General features: G+C 47.1%; 1 protein-coding gene across 24 annotated transcripts in view; it reads right to left on the minus strand.

Annotated features, from left to right (window-relative positions):
• OTOF (otoferlin) overlaps positions 1-27,482 on the minus strand; it is a 516,469-nt gene that overhangs the window by 206,855 nt on the left and 282,132 nt on the right. For all 24 annotated transcript variants that reach the window (XM_063914989.1, XM_063914999.1, XM_063914996.1 and 21 more), the window contains one exon: positions 5,896-5,969. In XM_063914989.1, coding sequence (XP_063771059.1) covers positions 5,896-5,969 — 74 coding nt within the window. The remainder of the gene's footprint in view (positions 1-5,895; positions 5,970-27,482) is intronic.

The following is a 27,482-nucleotide window of genomic DNA, read 5'->3' on the forward strand; positions in this document are numbered from 1 at the left end:
CACTACTACTGTGGGTATTATATGTGGCACTACTATTGTGGGCATTATGTGTGGCACTACTGTCAGTGTTAACTGTAAGGGACACTACTACAGTGGGCATTATGTGTGGCACTACTACTGTGGGTATTATGTGTAACGGAAACTACTACTGTGGGAATTGTGTATGAGGCACTACTGTGTAGCATAACATGTATAAGGGAGGGCGCAAATTTATAGTTTGCAGGGGGGCGCCGAACACCCTAGCATCGGCCCTGCCTCTGACTGACAGTTTTGCTTACTTACTGTTTGAAATGCTCTCTGCGGATTGGTGGATTTGAAAACAGGGGTGGGGCCAGCAATGTCCCAATATCTCAGATGACTGCTTTGTAAGGCTTTTTTTTTTTGGTCTGACTCAGATCCCATTAAGCCATTACCCTAAATATGTGGAGGGGCTTTGGCTACCCTTAGTGGGATCTTACTTTCCCATTTGTAGTTTATGTATGGTTTAAGAAGTAGAAAGACAGAAAGAGAACTTGTAATCCATCGATTTAATAGTAATATGAAAAGTAATCTGCCCAAACAACAGAAAGCTACCAACTAATATTGGCTTTCAAAATTGATGTTATCCCTCTGATATTCCAATCTTATACTGAGGGAAGACTGATCGTGTTGCTCTCGCTTGGCTTACACACAAACGTTCTGTTGTCCAAGCAAATATTGGCCCTTATTCCGAGTTGATTGCTCGCTAGCTAATTTTAGCAGCTGTGCAAACGCTTAGTCGCCGCCCACAGGGGAGAGTATTTTCGCTTTGCAAGTGTGCGAACACTTGTGCAGCCGAGCTCTACAAAAACATTTTGTGCAGTTTCTGAGTAGCTCTGAACTTACTCAGCCCTTGCGATCACTTGTCTTTTTGGTGCCGGTATTGACGTCAGACACCCGCCCTGCAAACGCTTGGACACGCCTGCGTTTTTCCAACCACTCCCAGAAAATGGTCAGTTGCCACCCACAAACGCCCTCTTCCTGTCAATCTCCTTGCGATCGGCTGTGCGAATGGATTCTTCGTTAAATCCTTCGCTCAGCGACGATCCACTTTGTACCCGTACGACGCACATGCGCATTGCGGTGCATACGCATGCGCAGTAGAGACCTGATCGCAGCAAAAAAACGGCAGCGAGCGATCAACTTGGAATGACCCCCACTGTTAGTAAGTTGTCCAGGAACTCATTTTATATATTATTTGGGGGAATAAAACCCAGAAGATCATAGACTAAGCACAGAGCCATACAGAATAGCCAATACCTGATCGCCCCCAGATCTTCTTACCCTCTCCTGCAAGACGCAATACTGCGCCCAGCCTAAGCTACTGCCCAAATCAGTACGTCACTAGCATGCATGGTAAACACACACCAGTCATGTATTACTGCTCTCACTGCCTGTGTCATTGTGGTAGCTAGATGTCTGTATGGGGACTGTTTATGGGACAAATTATAAGCATGGAGCAAAGTAAGAGCCATCAGTCCTACACACTAAATGTGACCGGAGTGTGAGCTTTGCGCTCAAGATGGCACCTGTTATGAGGTAGAAATTGATCTACAGATGGAGCCATCTTTATCTTGGGCTTTAATAGGATTACCTGAAACAGGGCAGTCGGACTTTATCCCCTGCTGTAATGACTTAATCCCCTGCTGCATTGTTCTCTCTGTATTGTATTGCAGGTGAGAACAATAGATGAAAGGTTTATGCTAATAAACCTTGGTGCACCTAGGCGCAGCAGAGAAGGCTAGATGAGCGTGGCTCCAACTGTAGATGTGGTGGCATTCCGTTGGGGTGGTGGTGGGGGGGGGGGCGGGGCAAACTAATCTATTTACAGCTATCTACATAATAAAATGCAGCACACAGCACTAATCCCTTTGCTTAATATGTATATCGCTGCGCAATACTCACCACGCCGTCGCAGAGTTGCCTGTACTGTACGTGTTTCTGCATTTTGTGCAGGGAAATAAATGTGTGTATATGGCAGCTTGCAGTGTTGTACACACCATGCGGTGCTCGCGCACCAAATCCATGCACTAAGTCATCGTCATCATGGCGCACTTTTTCCAGACCTACACTTAGGTGCAAAAGATAGGCTTCCACTCTGTGGGTAGCGCACAGTCCCACCGACACGCCCTCACTGAGATTTGCCTATGAGAACGCCCCATTGCAGCATACATACACCTCCTCATCACTAGCAGGGGTGAGAATACGATGCGCAAGGTTCTGCATTGCCCCAACCTGCGTTCGCTACCTTACGGAGCATGCAGAGTGCGGAAACATGCAAGATACACTCAGCAAACAGGTACAGGACCAATTCTGCATCTGTTCTACGGGCCTGATTCAGACCTGGTCGCTGCTGTGCGTTTTTGCAGAGGTTTGCAATCAGATAGCCGCCGCCCATAGAGAGCGAAAACCCGCCCCGTGCAAGTGTGCGAATGCATGCGTATGCCGTGCGAAAACTTCACCAGACAGCGGACATCTGCATCACACTCACCATGGAATTATTTTTCCAGTGTGTGCAGAGTGTGCGTACCCCAGGACTTACTCCTACAGTGAGATACAAACAGGCTGATTATTTTGCTATTTGGCGCCGCGCCTGTGCATTACCATCTGTACGCATGCGCAGTCATTCGATAATCAGCCGCTGTTTGAATTCACACAACAGTGATCAGGTGTGAATTAGGCCCTATGTTCTATAGAGTTCAGAATTATGGACCGCTGGGTTCTTCCTTCCATCAGACGGAGAGACCCTCACGCCCAGATCACCCCATAAAGATAGACGAATATGTTTTTGCATCGCAGTTTCCACGTTTGTATAGCGGTGACTTTATACCTGCAGTCTGCACAACGTGCGCTCATGAATTACCCCCCGGCCATTTCTCCAATCTTACAAGAATTGATCCTAAATTGATTGTGGAAAAATATACTCTCCGCTTCCAGACCTTGCAGGAAAATAATGTGGTTTCATTTCCGGATAACGAGCGGCAGACATCACACAATGGCATCTCCAAGTAGCTTAGTGTGAAATGAAATGACGTTCTAGCTGGGCAATCTACCTAATATATGTGTAAAAGTTTCCAGGACTTGGCAGAAAGCTGCGGGCCAATGTGATGTCTCGTTACAGATGTAGGATTGCCTGCTGCGTGGCTGACGTGTAATTAATATGGATACGTAGGCGATGGATGTGACCTCCGTATCACAGAGATTCACTACAGTGATCTGAGACTGTTCCCTTTCTCCTAAAGTGATGAGAAAAGCTATTCTACTGCATTCCTCTGGTAAAAAGGCTATTTCTAACCTATCTACTTGTGAGCTGGACATTTCAGAAGGCATACTGTACATAGGGGGTTGTTCGGGTTTGTTAGCAAACTAAAAAAGCTAGCAATTGAGCAAAACCATGTTGCACAGCAGGTGGGGCAGATATAACATGTGCAGAAAGAGTTAGATTTGGGTGGGGTATTTTGTTTCTGTGCAGGGTAAATACTGGCTGCTTTATTTTTACACTGCATTTTAGATTTCAGTTTGAACACACCCCACCCAAATCTAACTCTCTCTGCACATGTTACATCTGCCCCACCTGCACTGCACATGGGGGGTGATTCCGAGTTGTTCGCTCGCTAGCTGCTTTTAGCAGCAGTGCACACGCTAGGCCGCCGCCCTCTGGGAGTGTATCTTAGCATAGCAGAATAGCGAACGAAAGGATAGCAGAATTGCGAATACATATTTCTTAGCAGTTTCTGAGTAGCTCCGGACCTACTCACGATTAGCGATCAGTTCAGTCAGTTTCGTTCCTGGTTTGACGTCACAAACACGCCCTGCGTTCGGCCAGCCACTCCCCCGTTTCTCCAGCCACTCCCGCGTTTTTCCCTGGCACGCCTGCGTTTTTCCGCAAACACCGTGAAAACGCTGAGTTGCCGCCCAGGAACAACCACTTCCTGTCAATCACACTACGATCACTTCAGCGTGGAAAAAAACTTTGTTCGCTCGTGAGTAAATCTACTAAGTTCTTAGTAAAATCACTAAGCGCATGCGCTCTGCGTACCATGCGCATTTTCCACCTATTCGCAGCGTAGCGAAAATCGGCAACGAGCGAACAACTCGGAATGACCCCCATGGTTTTGCCCATTTGCTAATTTTTTTTGGTTTGATAACAAACCTGAATAAGGGCCATAAAGTCAGTTTGAAAGGGTTCTCAGATTTGCTACAACAGAACTTGCCCGGGAAAGCAGACCTACTCTTAAGCTGGGTACACACTAAGCGATATATTATACAATTTACTCTTTCGTGATACTGTGAATAACAAAATGAAAATAAAGTTTGATGGAAAAAAAAAACCCTCTTTTTCATCTGTACCCTAAACTATAATTATGTGGATTTGTCTTTTACATGTATGAGTTAGTATGCATACTCCCAGGGGCGGAATAGGATGGAAAACCAGCCTGGGAAATTTATGGAAGCAGCCCTACTGGGGGTGTGGTCTGACGAGGAGGTGGAGTCTGTTGAGGGGGACGGGATCCCTCCTATTAGTGCCTGATTGTACGCACTTGCGGCATTCCTTGCATCTTGTGCTGCCGCTGTGTCTGAGACGAGGGGCGGATTAGGAATGTTGTAGAAGTGGCACGACATGGGCAGCACAAGAGGTATAACATAGCGTGTAGCCATGGCAGCATCACTGGATGGCAGAGTTATTGTACTGCAGCAATGGAATGACAGAATGAATGGGGATAATGCAGAGCACTGAGTGTGGTGGGCTGCCTATCATGTGGGGGGTGGGGTCACATGACAACTCACAGGACAGGCCCCACAGACACGACGGCCTACCAGGAATCTTCCCAGTGAGCCCTGTGGCCAATCCGCCCCGGCTGATACTCCTGTGATTGGCACTAAACACATTGTGTCACTTTTCTGGCTTCCTCTTGAGGTTTTCAGCAAAACCTTTACATGATCCAGACAGAGTTGCCTTAAGTTTGCTGTCTTTAGTTTAGGTCTGCTCTGGGCACAATTGTATCCGTAGAACGGTTTCGTGTTCCCTCCAGTGAAACATAGAGTATGACGAACTCAGCCAGATGATATAAAGGTTTTGGAGAAAACACTGGTGGCAACAAAGCAATGCCATTAATTAGTAATAGCTGCAGTAGAGCATGATGAATTCATTATAGCTGTTTGGAGGTGAAGGTGCCTTTAAGGCATCAATAAGACAACATCAAAATGAATAACAATGATCAGAAATGAACTGTAAGGAGATGGATATGTAATCCCGGCGGACGGGAGATTTTCTGAGTGTAAGCGGTGCTACTGCTACAGCTAAGGGTGGGTTCAGAGCCGGCCCTTACCAATATGATGCCCTAGGCAAAATTTTTGGCTGGTGCCCCCTAGCACCGCCGCTAGTTTTGCAGGAGATGCCTGTCATGAGTCAGCTGGCAGCTCTGCTAACGTCGAGCGCCTTTTGTTTATGAAAATTACTATGTGGCTCTGATGCACAAGCAGCTTCTGCTGATTAAAATGATATGCAGCATGCCTATATTCTGTGTGCGACTGCGGCTGTATCTGCATACAAAATGCTACATTACAGTGATTTGCAGGAATACACTGCAACGCAGAATTTCGTATGCAGATACAGCCGCATTCACACACAGAATATAGGCATGCCGCATATCATTTTAATCAGCAGAAGCTGCTGGTGCCCATAAGCATACCTAATGCCCTAGGCATTTGCCTAGTTTGCCTATGCCTAAGACCGGCTCTGGGTGGGTTAGTGAAATGTGAGGATTCCAGAGAACCGGAGAAGGTGGTGAGATGGTGCGCAGTTACGTTCTAGTTCAGGGTGAAATATTAATAAGGGGCTGAGGGGTGGGTCTGCGAGCAGCAGGGTCTCATTACCTTGCCTCCTTCCATCATCCTTCGGCGGGCGAGTCTTCCCCAGCTTCATGGCAGAAAAGACACCTTTACCGACTCTGCGAAAGGACAGAACAGGAATCAGACGGCAGGCACTTTGCTAGTTACAGTACCAGCTGCTCACTACAGGCAGAGCAGCAGTCATCCCAAGCTGATTTGCTCAGGCTATCCCACAGAGCTATGCAAAAGAAAGGTTAGATTGGTATCAATGGTTTGATACACGTTCTGGCGCTATGATTGTGCTGGTTCTCTAAGCTGCTGTTAGGGGGAGAGATAGTCAGTCTCTCATGAACTGCAAAAACAACATGTAAAACATAAAACAGCGCTAAATGAAGAAACTAAAAAACAGGTGTTTCCTTAAAAAGAATTATATACGTTTTAATAATACATATAAAAAATGAGGAATTCTCATGAATACACCATAGGATAATGGAGCCTCTATAGCCAGTCTCTGACCCTTGACAATTAGATGTAAATGTGCACACCTCTTGGTTTTGACAATGTCCCTGTGACCGGTCACAATATCAACAGGATTTTCACTTAAATATGCAGATGAGTCCAATCTTGTGATATATTTACCAGGATATAGTGGATTGGCCGGGTATCCCACCTAGCGAAGATCCAGAGGCTATCTCAGATCTAACGCCGATGATTTTGGTGGTTTTCCCTCTATTAATTTTCCACGTCCATGGATTAGGAATGTCCAAGATGGTGGTAACTGCAATGGTGTCCTGGAGGTGATTCCGGAATGTCTGGGTCAGGGCTGGTATCCTTACGCGTTTCGCTGGCGTTTGGCAGCTTTAACAAATCTCTAAGGATGAATTTCTGTTTTTATTTTCTCATCACCCGATCACACCGGTTTATTATCACCTGCCAAAAATTCACAAATCCCTCACAGCACCCCCAGGTCGTCCTATTATTTCAGGTATAGATTCCCTCACATCCAACCTATCTTTTTTTGTTGACAGTCACTTACAACCACGTGTGCCTCTGTTGAGGTCCCACATCAGAGATACTACTCATTTTCTGAAACTTATCCAACCAATTGTTTGGAAACCCACATTTGCATTTCTTACTCTGGATGTCCAGAGCTTATATACGAACATCCCACATACAATGGGAACAGAGGCAATTCGCCAACAATTAACAGCAGATGGGGACCTAACAGAGGCATACCAGAATTTTATAATTGATTCCATCACTTTCATCCTCAAACATAATTATTTTTTGTTCTTGGGTGATTATTATTTACAGGTGATGGGAACGGCCATGGGGACCAGGTTCGTGCCGAGTTATGCCAACCTCTACATGGGCCAGGTCGAGGACCAGCTCATTTGGGGGGGGGACCTCGGTGCGCACCTGGTCTTCTATGGCCGTTATATTGATGATTTATTCTTCATTTGGGATGGGGATTTTCACTCAGCTTCTCAATTTGTCACTTCACTCAATTCAAACACTTTTAATTTATCTTTTACCCACACTTTCGATAAATTGAAAATCAATTATTTGGATCTCACATTAGAGATCGTCGATAATAAGATTCAAACAACTAATTACATAAAAGAAACAAGCAGTAATGCCTATTTGCACTTTAATAGTGCACATCATGTTCCCTGGAAGGAGAACATTCCTAAGGGACAGTTGTTGCGTATCAAGCGCAACTGCTCTAAGGAAGAATTGTTTTTAGATCAAGCACAATCTATGATCGAATCATTCCAATCCCGAGGCTACCCTAAGAAATTGTTATCTAAAGCCCTTGATGAAGTCACAAGGGTTGATAGAGACTCTTTAATCAATGGGAGGGAAAAGAAGTCCATCACGTTTTCGAGCGATTTGGCATTTATTTCTAAGTTTAATAACAAATCAGGAGAAATTAAACGGGTATTTAACCATAACTATAGTATTCTTAAACAAGACCCTTTGTTAAAAAATGAACTTCCCGCTCAACCAAGAGTTATTTTAAAAAAAAATAAATCACTTAAAACAATGTTAGCACCCAGTATGCTGAAAAACAAACAAAAATCAGTAGAGAAAACGTTAGAGGGGGATTGGCTGTCCACGAAGCCGAACGGATTTTTCAAGTGTGGCAAATCTCGATGTACAACATGTAAACACGTAATGAATCGAACAAAAACTGTGACTATAGATAGTGATGGGAATACATTTGACATAAAAAGCTTCATTAATTGTGACACCAGCTGGGTCATTTATCTGCTGCAGTGTGGATGTAACCTAAGATATATAGGTAGGACCACACGCAAATTGAAGATTAGATTTATGGAACATCGTCGCAATATCATTAACAAGAAAATAGACCATAGCGTTCCTAGACATTTCCTGGACTGTCACCAGGGAGATCCGAGTACGTTAAAACTACTCGGTTTAGAACATATTATACAGACTGAAAGAGGTGGGGACAGATATAGCAAGTTATGTAAACAAGAAATCTTTTGGACCTTTAAACTAAATTCACTCCACCCCCAAGGTTTAAATGAGGCTTTAGAGTTGAATTCAGTATTATAGTCTAAGAATAAAATATTATGATTTGGTTTGCATCTCCAGCATTGCCCCTCCTTTCCCCACCCCACGCTCCCCCAGCCCTCCTGTCTTTTTCCTTCCTCCCCCTTCCCCACCCATCCCTTCCCTCCCCTCCTCCCCCCTCCCTCCCCCCTCCCTCCCCCCCCCCCCCCCTCCCCTCTCCCTTCCTCCCCATCCTTTCTCCATAATATCCTGTTCCCTCTTTCCTCTCGTTTCCTTTCTTTAATAAATAAACAAATAAATATGATTTAGGAATTTTATATTAATATGGCTCTTTACGTGTTATTCCTCTTTTTTTACACCAACTGCCTATAATAATCACTCTATTTATCTTTATCCTCGATATGTATATATACTATGGGCAGCCACTATTTGTAAATTGTCCAGTTTACGAGAGATATCCACTTCTATATGGACATCGGAATAAAAAGAGGAATGTAGAATTGTTTGAGAATAGAAAAAACAAAGTTTACCCCATACCTCCTATCCCTTTGAAAAAATGCCTCTGTCCCTTTTAGAAAAGGTAAACAACGTTACGTCATTGCATACTGACTACGCTGTAAGGAATTCTTACACTGTGTAATACTGAGCGGCGTCCACGTGATGAATGGCATCATGTGATCTTACGCTTTGCGCCGCCGCAGGATAGAGCACCGTGATATCATTTGGGAAACCCGATGATCACGTGAGCGGACCCGGGATTACGTCACGATGACGAGCGGCTAAGTGAAGATCACATGATAACATGACACGCCGTTCCGGAAATCCTTTTAAGGAAACATCACCAGACGAGTGCTGAGAACCGCCCACCTGATCACAATGACTTAGAGATGTAGTCATATGATCGAAAAACAGCAGGGGCGGTTACCATAGTTACATAGGTGTTTAGATTGCTGCCCAATAGAGGTATACGATTAAGACAAACCCCACATCACATGATAGAGGTCACGTGACCGCATCTATCCGGATTCTGAGCTAAAACAATGGTTTTAATGCATTTGTACATCTCGTTTTTTGATTTAATCTTTCATATCAGAATATGTCTGTCTTTCTGCTGCTATATATATGTAAAGAATATGATTTTGTGTATGTAAAATTAATTAAATAGGAACAGGTGTTTCCAGGTTGTTAATTGTTAGCCCTATATAAGAGCCATATGAGCCCAGTAACAGCACCTTTGTTAAAGCTGCCAAACGCCAGCGAAACGCGTAAGGATACCAGCCCTGACCCAGACATTCCGGAATCACCTCCAGGACACCATTGCAGTTACCACCATCTTGGACATTCCTAATCCATGGACGTGGAAAATTAATAGAGGGAAAACCACCAAAATCATCGGCGTTAGATCTGAGATAGCCTCTGGATCTTCGCTAGGTGGGATACCCGGCCAATCCACTATATCCTGGTAAATATATCACAAGATTGGACTCATCTGCATATTTAAGTGAAAATCCTGTTGATATTGTGACCGGTCACAGGGACATTGTCAAAACCAAGAGGTGTGCACATTTACATCTAATTGTCAAGGGTCAGAGACTGGCTATAGAGGCTCCATTATCCTATGGTGTATTCATGAGAATTCCTCATTTTTTATATGTATTATTAAAACGTATATAATTCTTTTTAAGGAAACACCTGTTTTTTAGTTTCTTCATTTAGCGCTGTTTTATGTTTTACATGTTGTTTTTGTATCCCACAGAGCTGACCATCTGAAAAGCTTCATTAATACGGAGACTTGTTTAGAGTAAGACATATGAGAATAAGGTGCGGTCGCTCGGAATACCAGTGGCTTCATTTCTATATATTTTTTTCTTTCGGTTATTCATACGTATTATAAATTCAATTTCACTCAATGTTATTAAACCTTTTACCTGCAAAGAACTGGGGGAACCTCGAGGGAGACAACACATAGTAACAAATATTATCATGAAAACAGAGAATGAAAAGTGTTACATAAAAGAAACACTTAGGGGTTTATTTGGGAAGCGTCAGGTTGTAAAACACGACACTTCTGAGTGTGTTTATACCCGATATTTAAAAGGGCAATGCTTTCATTACTGTAGCTGTGTCTGGCTAATAAAAGCATTGCCCTTTTAAACTTCAGAGAGTAACCTCAGATATCATAGCACGCATGGCTGACACGCAGAAGACAGCTAGAGCCAAGGTAGAAAGCAATGACGTTAGTAAAAGTTGCAGGGGGGCGTGTACACACCAATGCATTGAAGCTATCTGAAGGTGGAAAAGCCCTTTAATCAGTAGAATATAAAACAGATAATAAGACATCACTCACTGATATCTTGTGTAAGTTTATAACAAGGATACATTTCACAGAACTTTATAAACAAATAACAATGCCATAAAGTACAGATGTGTCCTCATTCAGCTTTTCAGCAGTCACGCCAATCAGCCCCTGATTCTATTCTAGCGCCGGGCTCAGGGGCATCTTAAGAGAGGAGGAGGCTCGTGCGCAGTCTCCTTCTGGGCCGCCTCCCCTCTAGACGGCAGCGCTGTCGACTCTGGTCACTAGGGGACCCTAGCGCTGTTCCAGAGTCTAGTGCGCATTTGCAGATCTCTGGGAAAATGGCGCGGCGGCCATTTTCCCAGTGATTTTCCCTACTGTGCATGCAGTGATTTCTGCATCGCTGCTGTGGGACTCTGGAGGGTAGGTATTGAAAAAAAAATGGGTGCAGGGTATGCAGTGTGGCCCCCCTGGACCAAGACGGTCCGCATGCACTGCACCCATTATAAATACGCCAGTGGTCGGGTGTCATTTTGGCTTCTTTTGACGCACCAGGAGACTCTTCTGATTAATCTGATATATGACACTTGTATATCTGTGTGCATCTGAGTCTCTGATCTGTAGCAGAGTTGCACGGGACCTGGCGGCTCACTCACTAAAGACAACTCAAACTGCATGAGGCTGGATGTATGAGGACACATCTGTATTCATCTACACCCAGCCAGTGGTATAATTAGATACAGAACTTGCAATAGGGCCCCTTTACCTCCTCTTTCTTTTTGTAAGGTGCAGAATGTGGTCATCATCTGGTATATACAGTATATGGTATCACAATGCAGTATACAGCACTTGGAGTGTCAGCTTGTAGGTGGAGGCGGGAGATCAGCGGAATTTTCCAAACTGTTCCACACAATATTCACCTCATGTCTAACATGTCTAATTCCCAAGCTATACCTACAGTAAATGCTTTTATACACAGAAAATAAATATGCGCAATGGAGGTCTCTGCCTTATATGCCGCAGGAGATTGGGGTGACATCTGAAAGGCAGTTAAGCTTCACATAACCTACTGGAAAGTCTACCGCGGAACACACCTTGCCAAACATGCCAATAGGGCTTTATGCAGTTAGGATCGAGAACGCCTATTTATAGGGTTTGTTAGGGCACCTTATTGATCGATTTTGCAAATATAACCTCTATTTGTGTATTCCTCCTCCACTGCATAATAGATCCATCCACATCTACTGTATGTCCTAACTCATCATGATCTGGGTCCCAAAGATCTTCATGATGTAGGTATTAGCTCACCATGACTACTGTAAGTCCTACATCATCATGATCTGGTGTAGGTTCTAACGCATCATTATCTGCTGCAGCCCTTAACTCATCATGATCTACTGTAGGTCCTAATATCATGATTTACTGTAGGTCCTAACTCATCATGATCTGCTGTAACCCCTAACTCATCATGATCTGCTGTAACCCCTAACTCATCATGATCTGCTGTAACCCCTAACTCATCATGATCTGCTGTAACTCCTAACTCATCGTGATCTACTGTAACCCATAACTCATCATGATCTGCTGTAACCACTAACTCATCATGATCTGCTATAGCCCATAACTTATCATGATCTGCTGTAACCCATAACTCATCATGATCTGCTGTAACCACTAACTCATCATGATCTGCTATAGCCCATAACTTATCATGATCTACTGTAGGTCCCAACTCATCATGATCTGCTGTAACCCCTAACTCATCATGATCTGCTGCAGCCCCTAACTCATCATGATCTACTGTAGGTCCTAACATCATGATTTACTGTAGGTCCTAACATATCTTGATCTGCTGTAACCCCTAACTCATCATGATCTGCTGTAACTCCTAACTCATCCTGATCTACTGTAACCCATAACTCATCATGATCTACTGTAGGTCCTAACTCATCATGATCTACTGTAGTTCCTAACTCATCATGATCTACTGTAGTTCCTAACTCATCATGATCTACTGTAGGTCCTAACTCATTATGATCTACTGTAGGTGCTAACTCATCAAGATCTGATGTAGGTCATAACTCATCACGATCTGCTATAGGTATTAACTCTTCATGATCTGGATCCCAAAGATCTTCATGACCCTAACTCTTCATGCCTTATATTTTAACTCCTTTTCACCTGGGTCATAACTCTTCATAAATTGGGTCATTCAGAAAATTACATGATCTAGGTATTAACTCTTCATCATAAGACTCCTAACTTCATGATCTAGGTCCAGGGCCAGAAGGAGATATAAACTGACCACCTCCACAAAACATCCCTAATCACTGATTTGAATTAATAAAGAAGAACTTCCATTTACCACAGCTTTTACAAAGCAGACAACCACAGGAAACATTTTCCAGTCTCACAAAACATTTCCTTCTCCCATTGTACAGTAACATCTTTGAAAGAGATTATAACGGTTACCCTCCACCAGTGGCTGATTTAAGAAAGGTGGTGGTGAGTCCCACATACTACAACTATAGAGACTCAGGTGAAGAGTGGTGGTGAGTCCCAGACAATACAGCTATAGAGACTGGGAGAGAGTTGGGTGAAGAGTGGTGGTGAGTCCCAGACAATACAGCTATAGAGACTGGGAGAGAGTCAGGCGAAGAGTGGTGGTGAGTCCCAGACAATACAGCTATAGAGACTGGGAGAGAGTCAGGTGAAGAGTGGTGGTGAGTCCCAGACAATACAGCTATAGAGACTTGGAGAGAGTCGGGTGAAGAGTGGTGGTGAGTCCCGGACAATACAGCTATAGAGACTGGGAGAGAGTTGTGTGAAGAGTGGTGGTGAGTCCCACATACTACAGCTATAAAGACTGGGAGAGAGTCAGGTCAAAAGTGGTGGTGAGTACCAGACAATACAGCTATAGAGACTGAGAGTTGAGTGAAGAGTGGTGGTGACTTCTGGAGAATACTGCTACAAAGACTGGGGGTGAAATGTAAAAGGGTGTGAGAATCAAAAAGTGAGAGATTTTGGTAAAATTCTCCTGTTTTTTTAAAGTGGTAATCATTTACATGGCAAAATCAACCTGGTTTTGGCATGTAAATTATTGCCATTTGAAAAATAAAAACAGGAGAATTTTACCAAAATCTCTCACTCTTTGATTCTCACACCCTATTACATTTGCCCCCGGGAGAGAGTTGGGTGAAGAGTGGTGGTGACTCCCAGAAAATACAGCTGTAGAGACTGGAAGAGAGTCAAGTGAAGAATGGTGGTGACTTCTGGAAAATACAGCTACAGAGACTGGTAGAGAGTCGGGTGAAGAGTGGGGGTGAGTCCCAGAGACTACATCTATACTGTAGAGACTGGGAGAGAGTCGGGTGAAGAGTGGGGGTGAGTCCCAGAGACTATATACTGTAGAGACTGGGAGAGAGTTGGGTGAAGAGTGGGGGTGAGTCCCTGAGACTACATCTATACTTTAGAGACTGGGAGAGAGTTGGGTGAAGAGTGGTGGTAACTCTCAAAGACTACAGCTGTAAAGACTGGGAGAGAGTTGGGTGAAGAGTAGTGGTGAGTCCCAGACACTACAACTGTAGAGACTGGGAAAGAGTTGGGTGAAAAGTGGTGGTGACTGCCAGAGAATACAGCTGTAGAGACTGGGAGAGAGTTGGGTGAAGAGTGGGGGTGAGTCATTGAGACTACATCTATACTGTAGAGACTGGGAGAGAGTTGGGTGAAGATTGGTGGTAACTCTCAGAGACTACAGCTGAAGAGTAGTGGTGAGTCCCAGACACTACAGCTGTAGAGACTGGTAGAGAGTTGGGTGAAAATTGGTGGTGACTGCCAGAGAATACAGCTGTAGAGACTGGGAGAGAGTTGGGTGAAGAGTGGGGGTGAGTCATTGAGACTACATCTATACTGTAGAGACTGGGAGAGAGTTGGGTGAAGATTGGTGGTAACTCTCAGAGACTACAGCTGAAGAGTAGTGGTGAGTCCCAGACACTACAGCTGTAGAGACTGGTAGAGAGTTGGGTGAAAATTGGTGGTGACTGCCAGAGAATACAGCTGTAGAGACTGGGAGAGAGTTGGGTGAAGAGTGGGGGTGAGTCATTGAGACTACATCTATACTGTAGAGACTGGGAGAGAGTTGGGTGAAGATTGGTGGTAACTCTCAGAGACTACAGCTGAAGAGTAGTGGTGAGTCCCAGACACTACAGCTGTAGAGACTGGTAGAGAGTTGGGTGAAAATTGGTGGTGACTGCCAGAGAATACAGCTGTAGAGACTGGGAGAGAGTTGGGTGAAGAGTGGGGGTGAGTCATTGAGACTACATCTATACTGTAGAGACTGGGAGAGAGTTGGGTGAAGATTGGTGGTAACTCTCAGAGACTACAGCTGAAGAGTAGTGGTGAGTCCCAGACACTACAGCTGTAGAGACTGGTAGAGAGTTGGGTGAAAATTGGTGGTGACTGCCAGAGAATACAGCTGTAGAGACTGGGAGAGAGTTGGGTGAAGAGTGGTGGTGAGTCCCTGAGACTACATCTATACTGTAGAGCAGGGGTGGCCAACCAGCCAGAGGCATAGAGCCAGAAAAGATCCGTAGTAAAGGGCAAGAGCCAAAATGTGAGCGTGGCCTAGTTTTCACAAAGCCACACCGCATTTTTGTGTGCGCACCTTTAGGTATGACATTTGTAGGAGTATGAACTTGTGTCATAACCCCGTTTTTAGTCATGTTGTACAGTGCCACATACATACAATGCCCCAGTACAGTGCCACATACATATAAAAATGCCAGTAAATGGGTGTCTCCACACTGCCAGATACATATACCCCCTCCACAGTGTCAGATACACATATGTCCACACAGTGCCAGATAAATATATGCCCCCAGTGCCAGATACATATGCCCCCAGTGCCAGATACACATGTCCTTACTGTGCCAGATATGCCCCCAGTGCAGATACACATGTCCTTTCAGTACCAGATATGCCCCCAGTGGAGATACACATGCCCCACAGTGCCAGATATGCCCCCAGTGCCAGATACACATGCCCCCAGTGCAGATACACATGTCCTTACAGTGCCAGATATGCCCCCAGTGCAGATACACATGTCCCCACAGTGCCAGATATGCCCCCAGTGCAGATACACATGTCCCACAAGTGCCAGCTATGCCCCCAGTGCCAGCTACACATGTCCTTACAGTGCCAGATATGCCCCCAGTGCAGATACACATGTCCTTACAGTGCCAGATATGCCCCCAGTGGAGATACACATGCCCCACAGTGCCAGATATGCCCCCAGTGCAGATACACATGTCCTTACAGTGCCAGATATGCCCCCAGTGGAGATACACATGCCCCACAGTGCCAGATATGCCCCCAGTGCAGATACACATGTCCTTACAGTGCCAGATATGCCCCCAGTGCAGATACACATGTCCTTACAGTGCCAGATATGCCCCCAGTGCAGATACACATGTCCCCACAGTGCCAGATATGCCCCCAGTGCAGATACACATGTCCCCACAGTGCCAGATATGCCCCCAGTGCAGATACACATGTCCCCACAAGTGCCAGCTATGCCCCCAGTGCCAGCTACACATGTCCTTACAGTGCCAGATATGCCCACAGTGCCAGCTACACATGTCCCCACAGTGCCAGCTATGCCCCCAGTATAGGCACACATGACCCCACAGCGCCAGCTATGCCCCCAGTGCAGACACACATGCCCCCCACAGTGCCAGCTATGCTCCCCAGTGCAGACACACATGCCCCCACAGTGCCAGCTATGCCCCCCAATACAGATACACATATCCCCACAGTGGCTCCCCCCCCCTGTTGTGTGATCCTGTTCCTCTGAGCTCAGAGCTCGCGGAACGGGAGCCAATCTGAAGCCTTAGCTGCTGGACCGCAAGCTCTGATTGGCTCACGGCCCAGCACGGAATTAAAGATAGACACCGCCGTAGGAGTCAGAGGGGCAGGAGAGGCGCGCGCTGCGCTCTCCACCCCTCTTCTCACACACCGGAAAGTCTTTAAGTTGCACAGTGTCGAACAGCGGTGGGCGGGAGCGGATCAAGCCGCGTGCGGAGGGTGAAAGAGCCGCATGCGGCTTGAGAGACGCGGGTTGGCCACCGCTGCTGTAGAGACTGGGATAGAGTTGGGTGAAGAGTGGTAGCAACTCCCAGAGAATACAGTTTTAGAGCCTGGGAGAGAGTCATGTGAAGAGTGGTGGTAAGTACCAGACCCAGAGTATATACAGCTATGGAGTTAAGCAAAGGCAGTCCTAGAAACTGGCTGGTATCCCATTTACATTGTGTGCTGAGATTTTAAGCATTTTCTGTACTGTCCGTGAAGCCATGTCTTCAGTCACAATCTAGTCTCATATCAACCAGGTATGACTAGGTAAGAGATGAAGCCAAGGGGAAAGAGTGGCAGTCAAGGAGAGGGAGCTGTAGACAGGGGAGGGAGCTGCAGACAAGGAGAGGGAGCTGCAGATAAGGGGAAGGAGCTGCAGACAAGGAGAGGGAGCTGCAGACAAGGGGAAGGAGCTGCAGACAAGGAGAGGGAGCTGCAGACAAGGGGAAGGAGCTGCAGACAAGGAGAAGGAGCTGCAGACAAGAAGAGGGAGCTGTAGATAAGGAGAGGGAGCTTCAGACAAGGGGAAGGAGCTGCAGAGAAGGAAAAGGAGCTGCAGACAAGGAGAGGGACCTGCAGATAAGGGGAGGGAACTGTAGACACAGGGGAGGGAGCTGCAGACAGGGGAGGGAGCTGCAGACAAGGAGAAGGAGCTGCAGATAAGGAGAGGGAGCTATAGACAGGGAAGGGAGCTGTAGACAGGGAAGAGATCTGTAGACAGGGAAGGGAGCTGTAGTCAGGGAAGGGAGCTGTAGATAGGGGAGGGAGCTGTAGACAAGGGGAGGGAACTGTAGACAGAGGAGGGAGCTGCAGACAAGGAGAGGGAGCTGCAGACAAGGAGAGGGAGCTGCAGACAAGGGGAAGGAGCTGCAGACAAAGAGAGGGAGCTGCAGACAAAGAGAGGGAGCTGCAGACAAGGGGAGGGAACTGTAGACAGGGGAGGGAGCCGCAGACAAGGAGAGGGAGCTGCAGACAAAGGGAAGTAGCTGCAGACAAGGGGAAGGAGCTGAAGACAAGGAGAGGGAGCTGCAGACAAGGGGAAAGAGTGGCAGTCAAGGGGATGGAGCCACAGACAAGGGGAGGGAACTGGAGACAGGGGAGGGAGCTGCAGGCAGTGGTGGGAGCTGCAGACAGGGGAGGGAGCTGCAGACAAGGAGAGGGAGCTGCAGAAAAGAGGAAAGAGCTGCAGACAAGGGAAAGGAGCTGCAGACAAGGGAGGGAGTTACAGAATAAGGAGGGGGAACAGCAGACAAGAAGAGGGAGCTACAGACAAAGAGAGGGAGCTGCAGACAGGGGAGGGAGCTGCAGATAAGGAGAGGTAGCTGTAGACAAGGGGAAAGAGTGACAGTCAAGGGGAGGGCGCCAGAGACAATGGGAGGGAACTGTAGACAGGGGAGGGAGCTGCAGACAAGGGGAAAGAGCTGCAGACAAGGGAAGGAGCTGCAGACAAGGGGAAGGAGCTGCAGACAAGAAAAAGGAACTATAGACAAGAAGAGGGAGCTGAAGACGGGATGGAGCTGCAGACAGCGGAGGGAGCTGCAGACATGGGGAATGAGATGCAGACAAAGGGAAAGAGTGACAGACAACGGGAGGGCACCAGAGACAAGGGGACGGAGCTGCAGACAAGGGGAAGGAACTGCAGACAATGAGAGGGAGCTGCAGAGAAGGGGAAGGAGCTGCAGACAAGGAGAGGGACCTGCAGAAAAGGGGAGAGAGCCAAAGCCAAGGAGAGGGAGTCAAAGGCAACGGGAAAGAGCCACAGACAAGGGTAAGTAGCTGCAGACAAGGGGAGGGAGCTTCAGTCAAGGGAAGGGAGCTGCAGACAGGGTAGGGAGCTGCAGGCAAGGAGAGGGAGCTGCAGGCAAGGGGAAGGAGTTGCAGACAAGGAGAGGGAGCTGCAGACAAGGGGAAAGAGTGGCAGTCAAGGGGATGGAGCCACAGACAAGGGGAGGGAGCTGCAGACAGAAGTGGGAGCTGCAGACGGGAGGGAGCTGCAGACAAGGAAAGGGAGTTGCAGACAAGGGGAAAGAGCTGCAGACAAGGGGAAGGAGCTGTAGACAAGTAGAGGGAGCTGCAGACAAGAAGAGGGAGCTGCAGACAAGGGGAAGGAGCTGCAGACAAGGAGAGGGAGCTGCAGACAAGGGGAAAGAGTGGCAGTCAAGTGGAGGGAGCCAGAAACAAGGGTAGGGAACTGTAGACAGGGGAGGGAGCTGCAGACAAGGGGAAGGAACTGCAGACAACGAGAGGGAGCTGCAGACAAGGGGAAGGAACTGCAGACAACGAGAGGGAGCTGCAGACAAGGGGATAAATCTGCAGACAAGGAGAGGGACCTGCAGACAACGGTAGGGAGCTTCAGACAAGAAGAAGGAACTGCAGACAAGGGACGGAGCTGCAGACAAGGGGAGGGAGCCAAAGACAAGGGGAGGGAGCCACAGGCAATGAGAAAGAGCCACAGACAATGGGAAGTAGCTGCAGACAAGGAGAGGGAGCTGCAGACAAGGAGACGGAGCTGCAGACAAGGGGGTAAATTTACTAAGGTCCCGATTTTGACCGAGATGCCGTTTTTTCTTCAAAGTGTCATCTCGGTCATTTACTAAACTCAAATCATGGCAGTGATCAGGGCATTCATATTTTTTTGCAAGTAGTTGTAAAAAAATACGAATGAATACACCATCGGTCAAAAAACGCCAGCAAATTAGTAGAACTCGGTCATTTACTAAAAAGTGCAAATCTCCAAAGAGGAAAACACTGCCGTGAAAAATTACAAATCGCAAAAAAGTGCTAAAAAAAAGCAGACCTTCTTTTTTGAGCCGTGATTGCATAGGCATGCAGGGATCCATGAGATCCGTGCATGTCTATCAGTGGGAAGGGGTGGGAAAGTGCTTATTTTCTCCAAAAAAAAATGCGTGGGGTCCCCCCTCCTAAGCATAACCAGCCTCGGGCTCTTTGAGCCGATCCTGGTTGCAAAAATATGGGGGGAAAAATGACAGGGGTTCCCCCATATTTAAGCAACCAGCATCGGGCTCTGCGCCTGGTCCTGGTTCCAAAAATACGGGGGACAAAAAGAGTAGGGGTCCCCCGTATTTTTAAAACCAGCACCGGGCTCCACTAGCTGGACAGATAAAGCCACAGCCGGGGGTCACTTTTATATAGTGCCCTGCGGCCGTGGCATCAAAAATTCAACTAGTCACCCCTGGCCGGGGTACCCTGGGGGAGTGGGGACCCCTTCAATCAAGGGGTGTCCCCCCAGCCACCCAAGGGCCAGGGGTGAAGCCCGAGGCTGTCCCCCCCCATCCAATGGGCTGCGGATGGGGGGGCTGATAGCCTTTTGTGTAAATGAAAAGATATTGTTTTTAGTAGCAGTACTACAAGTCCCAGCAAGCCTCCCCCGCATGCTGGTACTTGGAGAACCACAAGTACCAGCATGCGGCGGAAAAACGGGCCCGCTGGTACCTGTAGTACTACTACTAAAAAAATACCCAAAAAAACACAAGACACACACACCTTGAAAGTATAATTTTATTACATACATACACACACACAAACATACATACATACTTACCTTATGTTCACACGCAGGTCGGTCCTCTTCTCCAGTAGAATCCAAGGGGTACCTGTTGAAAAAATTCTACTCACCAGATCCAAGGTCCCAGGGTCCTCGGGGCATCCATGTTTAATCCACGTACTTGAAAAAAATAACAAACCGCATACACGAGCCACGAACTGAAAGGGGCCCCATGTTTTCACATGGGAATCCTTTCCCCGAATGCCAAAAACCCACTCTGACTTCTGTCTAAGTGGGTTTCTTCAGCCAATCAGGGAGCGCTATGTTGTAACACTCTCCTGATCAGCTGTGTGCTCCTGTCCTCACCGACAGGCGGCACACGGCAGTGTTACAATGTAGCGCCTATGCGCTACATTGTAACCAATGCTGGGAACTTTCTGCTCAGCGGTGACGTCACTTTAGGTCAACCGCAGGGCAGAAAGTTCCCACCAATGGTTATAATGGAGCGCATAGGCGCTACATTGTAACACTGCCGTGTGCCGCCTGTCAGTGAGGACAGGAGCACACAGCTGATCAGGAGAGTGCTACAACGTAGCGCTCCCTGATTGGCTGAAGAAACCCACTTAGACAGAAGTCAGAGTGGGTTTCTGGCATTCGGGGAAAGGAGTCCCATGTGAAAACATGGGGCCCCTTTCAGTTCGTGGCTCGTGTATGCGGTTTGTTATTTTTTTCAAGTACGTGGATTAAACATGGATGCCCCGAGGACCCTGGGACCTTGGATCTGGTGAGTAGAATTTTTTCAACAGGTACCCCTTGGATTCTACTGGAGAAGAGGACCGACCTGCGTGTGAACATAAGGTAAGTATGTATGTATGTTTGTGTGTATGTATGTAATAAAATTATACTTTCAAGGTGTGTGTGTCTTGTCTTTTTTTGGGTATTTTTTTAGTAGTAGTACTACAGGTACCAGCGGGCCCGTTTTTCCGCCGCATGCTGGTACTTGTGGCTCTCCAAGTACCAGCATGCGGGGGAGGCTTGCTGGGACTTGTAGTACTGCTACTAAAAACAATATCTTTTCATTTACACAAAAGGCTATCAGCCCCCCCATCCGCAGCCCATTGGATGGGGGGGGGACAGCCTCGGGCTTCACCCCTGGCCCTTGGGTGGCTGGGGGGGGGACCCCTTGATTGAAGGGGTCCCCACTCCCCCAGGGTACCCCGGCCAGGGGTGACTAGTTGGATTTTTGATGCCACGGCCGCAGGGCACTATATAAAAGTGACCCCCGGCTGTGGCATTATCTGTCCAGCTAGTGGAGCCCGGTGCTGGTTTTAAAAGTACGGGGGACCCCTACTCTTTTTGTCCCCCGTATTTTTGGGACCAGGACCAGGCGCAGAGCCCGATGCTGGTTGCTTAAATATGGGGGAACCCCTGTCATTTTTTCCCCCATATTTTTGCAACCAGGATCGGCTCAAAGAGCCCGAGGCTGGTTATGCATAGGAGGGGGGACCCCACGCAATTTTTTTTTTAGATTTTACAGTGTTTAATTTAAAAAAAAAAAAAATGAACCCCAGCACGGATCACACAGATCCGGCCGAGATTAATTGTAAAAAAGTCGGCAGTGTTTTGCTAATCACTGCCGTAAAAATTTAAAAAAAAAAAACGAATGACATCGACATCGGAACAAAAGAAAAACCCGAATACGACAGCTTAGTAAATTAGTCGTAATCAATTCAAAAAGTTGCAGTTTTACACTTTCGATGTCATTCGTGATTGAACTTTGACCTTTTCCCGAAAATTACGAATGTTAGTAAATTTACCCCACGGAGAGGGAGCCGCAGAGTTTTGCAGTTGCAAAAATAACTATAAAAAGGACAAGGGGATAAGACTTTTTAAAAATTCTGAATCGTGATTACATTTCAGACAGATGCTGAATAAACCCTACAGACTTTATAACACAGAGTAGTTATCTACAAAAATGGAACAATCTGACAATGCTCTTACCAATGGCCCTCATTCCGAGTTGATCGCTCGCAAGACGAATGTAGCAGAGTTACACACGCTAAGCCTACGCCTACTGGGAGTGTATCTTAGCTTCTTAAAAGTGCGACCGATGTATTCGCAATATTGCGATTAGCACACCTCGTAGCAGTTTTAGAGTAGCTTCAGACTTACTCTGCCTGTGCGATCAGTTCAGTGCTTGTCGTTCCTGGTTGACGTCACAAACACACCCAGCGTTCGCCCAGGCACTCCCACCGTTTCTCCGGCCACTCCTGCGTTTTTTCCAGAAACGGTAGCGTTTTCAACCTCACGCCCCTAAAACGCTGTGCTTCCGCCCAGTAACACCCATTTCCTGTCAATCACATTACGATCGCCGGAGCGATGAAAAAGCCGTGAGTAAAAATACTATCTTCATAGCAAAGATACTTGGCGCAGTCGCAGTGCGAACATTGCGCATGCGTACTAAGCGGATTTTCATTGCGATGCGATGAAAAATACCGAGCGAACAACTCGGAATGAGGGCCAATGTCTTTGATGTAGAGGCTACACAGCTTTGCACCACAAAGTACTATAGAAATGAATGCTCTATTAGCCATTCTCCTTGGAGAAGGTGATTTCCTGCTTTTTGATGTGATGACGACACTACACTACTACCAAACATCTAATCTATATAAGAGATTTTGCACCAGATCTGGCTGGGAAATATTACACTGTAACAATACAGGCCATGGGGCACAAAGGACGATCCGAATCATAGGGCCTAATTCATATCTGTTCGCTCGCTAGCTACTTTTTGCAGCGCTGCGATCAGATAGATGCCGCCTATAGGGGAGTGTATTTTAGCTTTGCAAGTGTGCGAACGCACGTGCAGCCAAGCGGTACAAAAACAGTTTGTGCAGTTTCTGAGTAGCTCTGACCGTACTCAGCCTGTCCGGTCCCGGAATTGACGTCAGGAACCCTCCCTGCAAATGCCTGGACATGCCTGTGTTTTTCCAAATACTCCCAGAAAACGGTCAGTTGACACCCACAAACGCCTTCTTCCTGTCAATCTCCTTGCGTTCGGCTGGGCGAATGGATTCTTCGCTAGAACCAGTGCACAGCAATGATCCGCTTTGTACAAGTACGACGCGCCTGCGCATTGCGGTGCATACACATGCGCAGTAGATACCTGATCGATGCGCAGCAAAAAGCGCCAGCGAGCGAACAGATCTGAATTAGGCCCATAATGTATTAGGTAATGCCATTCCTCCTCTCCTATAGTATATCCCCCAGGGTACAGTGATTTTGCTCCGTAGAGCTTACGATCTGATGTCCTGTAATTACACAGGTAAGACTGAAATCATACAGCGCCCATATCGCTGATGACGCCCGCAGCGCTGCTTGTGAGATGCTGTACAAGGCTTTATGGAGCGTGGAAGATAATAAGATGTTTCTGTGGAGATGAGTAATAGGAGCCTATGGTGAGAGAATACTAGATTGTGACCTCCTGCCGCTTATCGAGCTGTACTCGCACCTCCTGCCGCTACTCTCTGCCGGCTACTGAGCAGCATGGCTGGGACATTCTGCAGAGTAATGTGGCAGCAATCAGGTACAGTTACAGAATGGTGATCTGCTCCGTTTAACTCATTATCTACTTACAGGACCAGGTTCAGGCTATTATCCAGCATCTTTCAAGAAGCCATCAAGATATGCTTTATAGAAATGGGGCAGATGGGCGGACAAGCGGGCCACTAGGAAATAAAAGGGGACAATCTAGTTTTATTCTCTATTGACTTTCATCTGTGATTTATAACTGAGCTCCCGCAGAAGACTGATGTCCCCAGAGCTGCATGAACATGTACCAGTATAATCAACAGGGCAGCCCTCAGGGGGGAGGGGGGGCTGTGGGGACTGGTGTCCTGGGCCCTAATAGAGAGCGGGCCCACCCATGGCTCCTACCGCTAATACCTGGAGAGCTGCGCCGGGTTGTGAAACAACAGCAGGCTGATGACCGGAGAGGACTTCTTAAAACAAGCCTTCTCTATACATGAGCTTTCTGTGAACTGTTCCTAAGGAGGAGCTGGAGAAGCAGTATCTGCAAAACATCCAGAAGCTAAACAGTGTGGTGCAGAGATAGGAGAAGGATGTGGGGCAACGTCAGACAGAAGTTGAAGAAAGTCCAGGCTCAGCTCCTGGTTCCTGGAGTGTCTGTTGCAATTCTGCATTTTCTTGCCGCAATTAATCTTCTTTCCTTGCAGCTTGCTGATCCGTTCTGTGCAGGGACAGCCTCAGATCAGCCAACGGTATCACCAGGATCTCCTGCCGTTTCTGAGACTCCTCCTTGGCTTTCTCCAGCGCTAAACACATCTCTTCTATAGCTTTCATCTGGCAGCCCTGCACCACTTCCTGAGCCTCGCTGACCTTTGTGGCATTCGATTTGTGCAATTCAGCAAGTTCTCTGTAGGCGCTGTCGAGGACAACCTGGGGATTACAGTTCTTCTCTAGACTTTCTGCTTGTTCTGCCTGCAGTCGCCCCACTGTGTATTATGTTAGACACTGGGATGCCCTGTGTATTGTACGGAAGTCACTGTGATGCTATGTGTACTGTACAGGTCACTGGGTTGCTACGTATACTGTTTGGCAATCACTGGAATACTCTACAGATGTGTCCTCTTACGCTGTTGCTGCATGAGGCAGTTTAACGTGGCGTCCGACTCCTGCAGCCAACAGCTTTCCATTGTGCTGGAGTTCAACTACGGTAAACTACATGTAACCGGAGCATAGTTTCCTGCTACCCATGCTGACTAAAGAACGCCAGCTCCCCATTCCTGTTTAGAGCAGGGGGAGCATTGCTTTCCCGCTGCCTGCGGGCGCACAGGCTCTGACTCCTTTCTGTGTAGCTGGAGTGTGCGTGCACAAGCTCCCGTTACAGTACGCTATGCTGAGAAATACAGCCTGCAATGTGTATGCATCGCAGGCAACGATTTAAAAGGACAAATCTGCATATACTGTGTGGCAGTCACTGTGATCCTCTGTGTACTGTATGGCAGTCACTGTGATCCTCTGTGTACTGTATGGCAGTCACTGCAATCCTCAGTGTACTGTATGGCAGTCACTGTGATCCTCTGTGTAATGTATGGCAGTCACTGTGATCCTCTGTGTACTGTATGGCAGTCACTGTGATCCTCTGTGTACTGTATGGCAGTCACTGCAATCCTCAGTGTACTGTATGGCAGTCACTGTGATCCTCTGTGTACTGTATGGCAGGCACTGTGATCCTCTGTGTAATGTATGGCAGTAACTGGGATCCTCTGTGAACTGTATGGCAGTCACTGTGATCCTCTGTGTAATGTATGGCAGTAACTTGGATCCTCTGTGTACTGTATGGTAGTTACTGGGATCATCTGTGTACTGTATGGCAGTCACTGTGATCCTCTGTGTAATGTATGGCAGTCACTGTGATCCTCTGTGTAATGTATGGCAGTCACTGTGATCCTCTGTGTACTGCATGGCAGCCACTGTGATCCTCTGTGTACTGCATGGCAGTAACTGGGATCCTCTGTGTACTGTATGGCAGGCACTGTGATCCTCTGTGTACTGTATGGCAGTCACTGTGATCCTCTGTGTAATGTATGGCAGTCACTGTGATCCTCTGTGTACTGTATGGCAGTCACTGTGATCCTCGGTGTAATGTATGGCAGTCACTGTGATCCTCTGTGTAATGTATGGCAGCCACTGTGATCCTCTGTGTAATGTATGGCAGTCACTGTGATCCTCTGTGTACTGTATGGCAGTCACTGTGATCCTCTGTGTAATGTATGGCAGTCACTGTGATCCTCTGTGTAATGTATGGCAGTCACTGTGATCCTCTGTGTACTGCATGGCAGTAACTGGGATCCTCTGTGTACTGTATGGCAGGCACTGTGATCCTCTGTGTACTGTATGGCAGTCACTGTGATCCTCTGTGTACTGTATGGCAGTCACTGTAATCCTCTGTGTACTGTATGGCAGTCACTGTGATCCTCTGTGTAATGTACGGCAGTCACTGTGATCCTCTGTGTAATGTATGGCAGTCACTGTGATCCTCTGTGTACTGCATGGCAGTAACTGGGATCCTCTGTGTACTGTATGGCAGTCACTGTGATCCTCTGTGTAATGTATGGCAGTCATTGTGATCCTCTGTGTAATGTATGGCAGTAACTTGGATCCTATGTGTACTGTATGGTAGTTACTGGGATCCTCTGTGTACTCTATGGTAGTCACTGTGATCCTCTGTGTACTGTATGGTAGGTACTGGTATCCTCTGTGTACTGTATGGCAGTCACTGTGATCCTCTGTGTACTGTATGGCAGTCACTGTGATCCTCTGTGTACTGTATGGTAGTAACTGGGATCCTCTGTGTACTGTATGGCAGTCACTGTGATCCTCTGTGTAATGGATACTCTGTGTACTGTATGGTAGTTACTGAGATCCTCTGTGTACTCTAGGGTAGTAACTGTGATCCTCTGTGTACTGTATGGCAGTCACTGTGATCCTCTGTGTACTCTATGGCAGTCACTGTGATCCTCTGTGTACTGTATGGCAGTCACTGGGATCCTCTGTGTACTGTATGGCAGTCACTGGGATCCTCTGTGTACTGTATGGCAGTCACTGGGATCCTCTGTGTACTGTATGGCAGTAACTGGTATCCTCTGTGTACTGTATGGCAGTCACTGTGATCCTCTGTGTAATGTATGGCAGTCACTGTGATCCTCTGTGTAATGTATGGCAGTCACTGTGATCCTCTGTGTACTGCATGGCAGTAACTGGGATCCTCTGTGTACTGTATGGCAGGCACAGTGATCCTCTGTGTAATGTATGGCAGTCACTGTGATCCTCTGTGTAATGTATGGCAGTCACTGTGATCCTCTGTGTACTGCATGGCAGTAACTGGGATCCTCTGTGTACTGTATGGCAGGCACTGTGATCCTCTGTGTACTGCATGGCAGTCACTGTGATCCTCTGTGTACTGTATGGCAGTCACTGTAATCCTCTGTGTACTGTATGGCAGTCACTGTGATCCTCTGTGTAATGTACGGCAGTCACTGTGATCCTCTGTGTAATGTATGGCAGTCACTGTGATCCTCTGTGTACTGCATGGCAGTAACTGGGATCCTCTGTGTACTGTATGGCAGTCACTGTGATCCT

This window comes from Pseudophryne corroboree, chromosome 4, assembly GCF_028390025.1.
Source record: "Pseudophryne corroboree isolate aPseCor3 chromosome 4, aPseCor3.hap2, whole genome shotgun sequence".
Lineage (NCBI taxonomy): Eukaryota > Metazoa > Chordata > Amphibia > Anura > Myobatrachidae > Pseudophryne > Pseudophryne corroboree.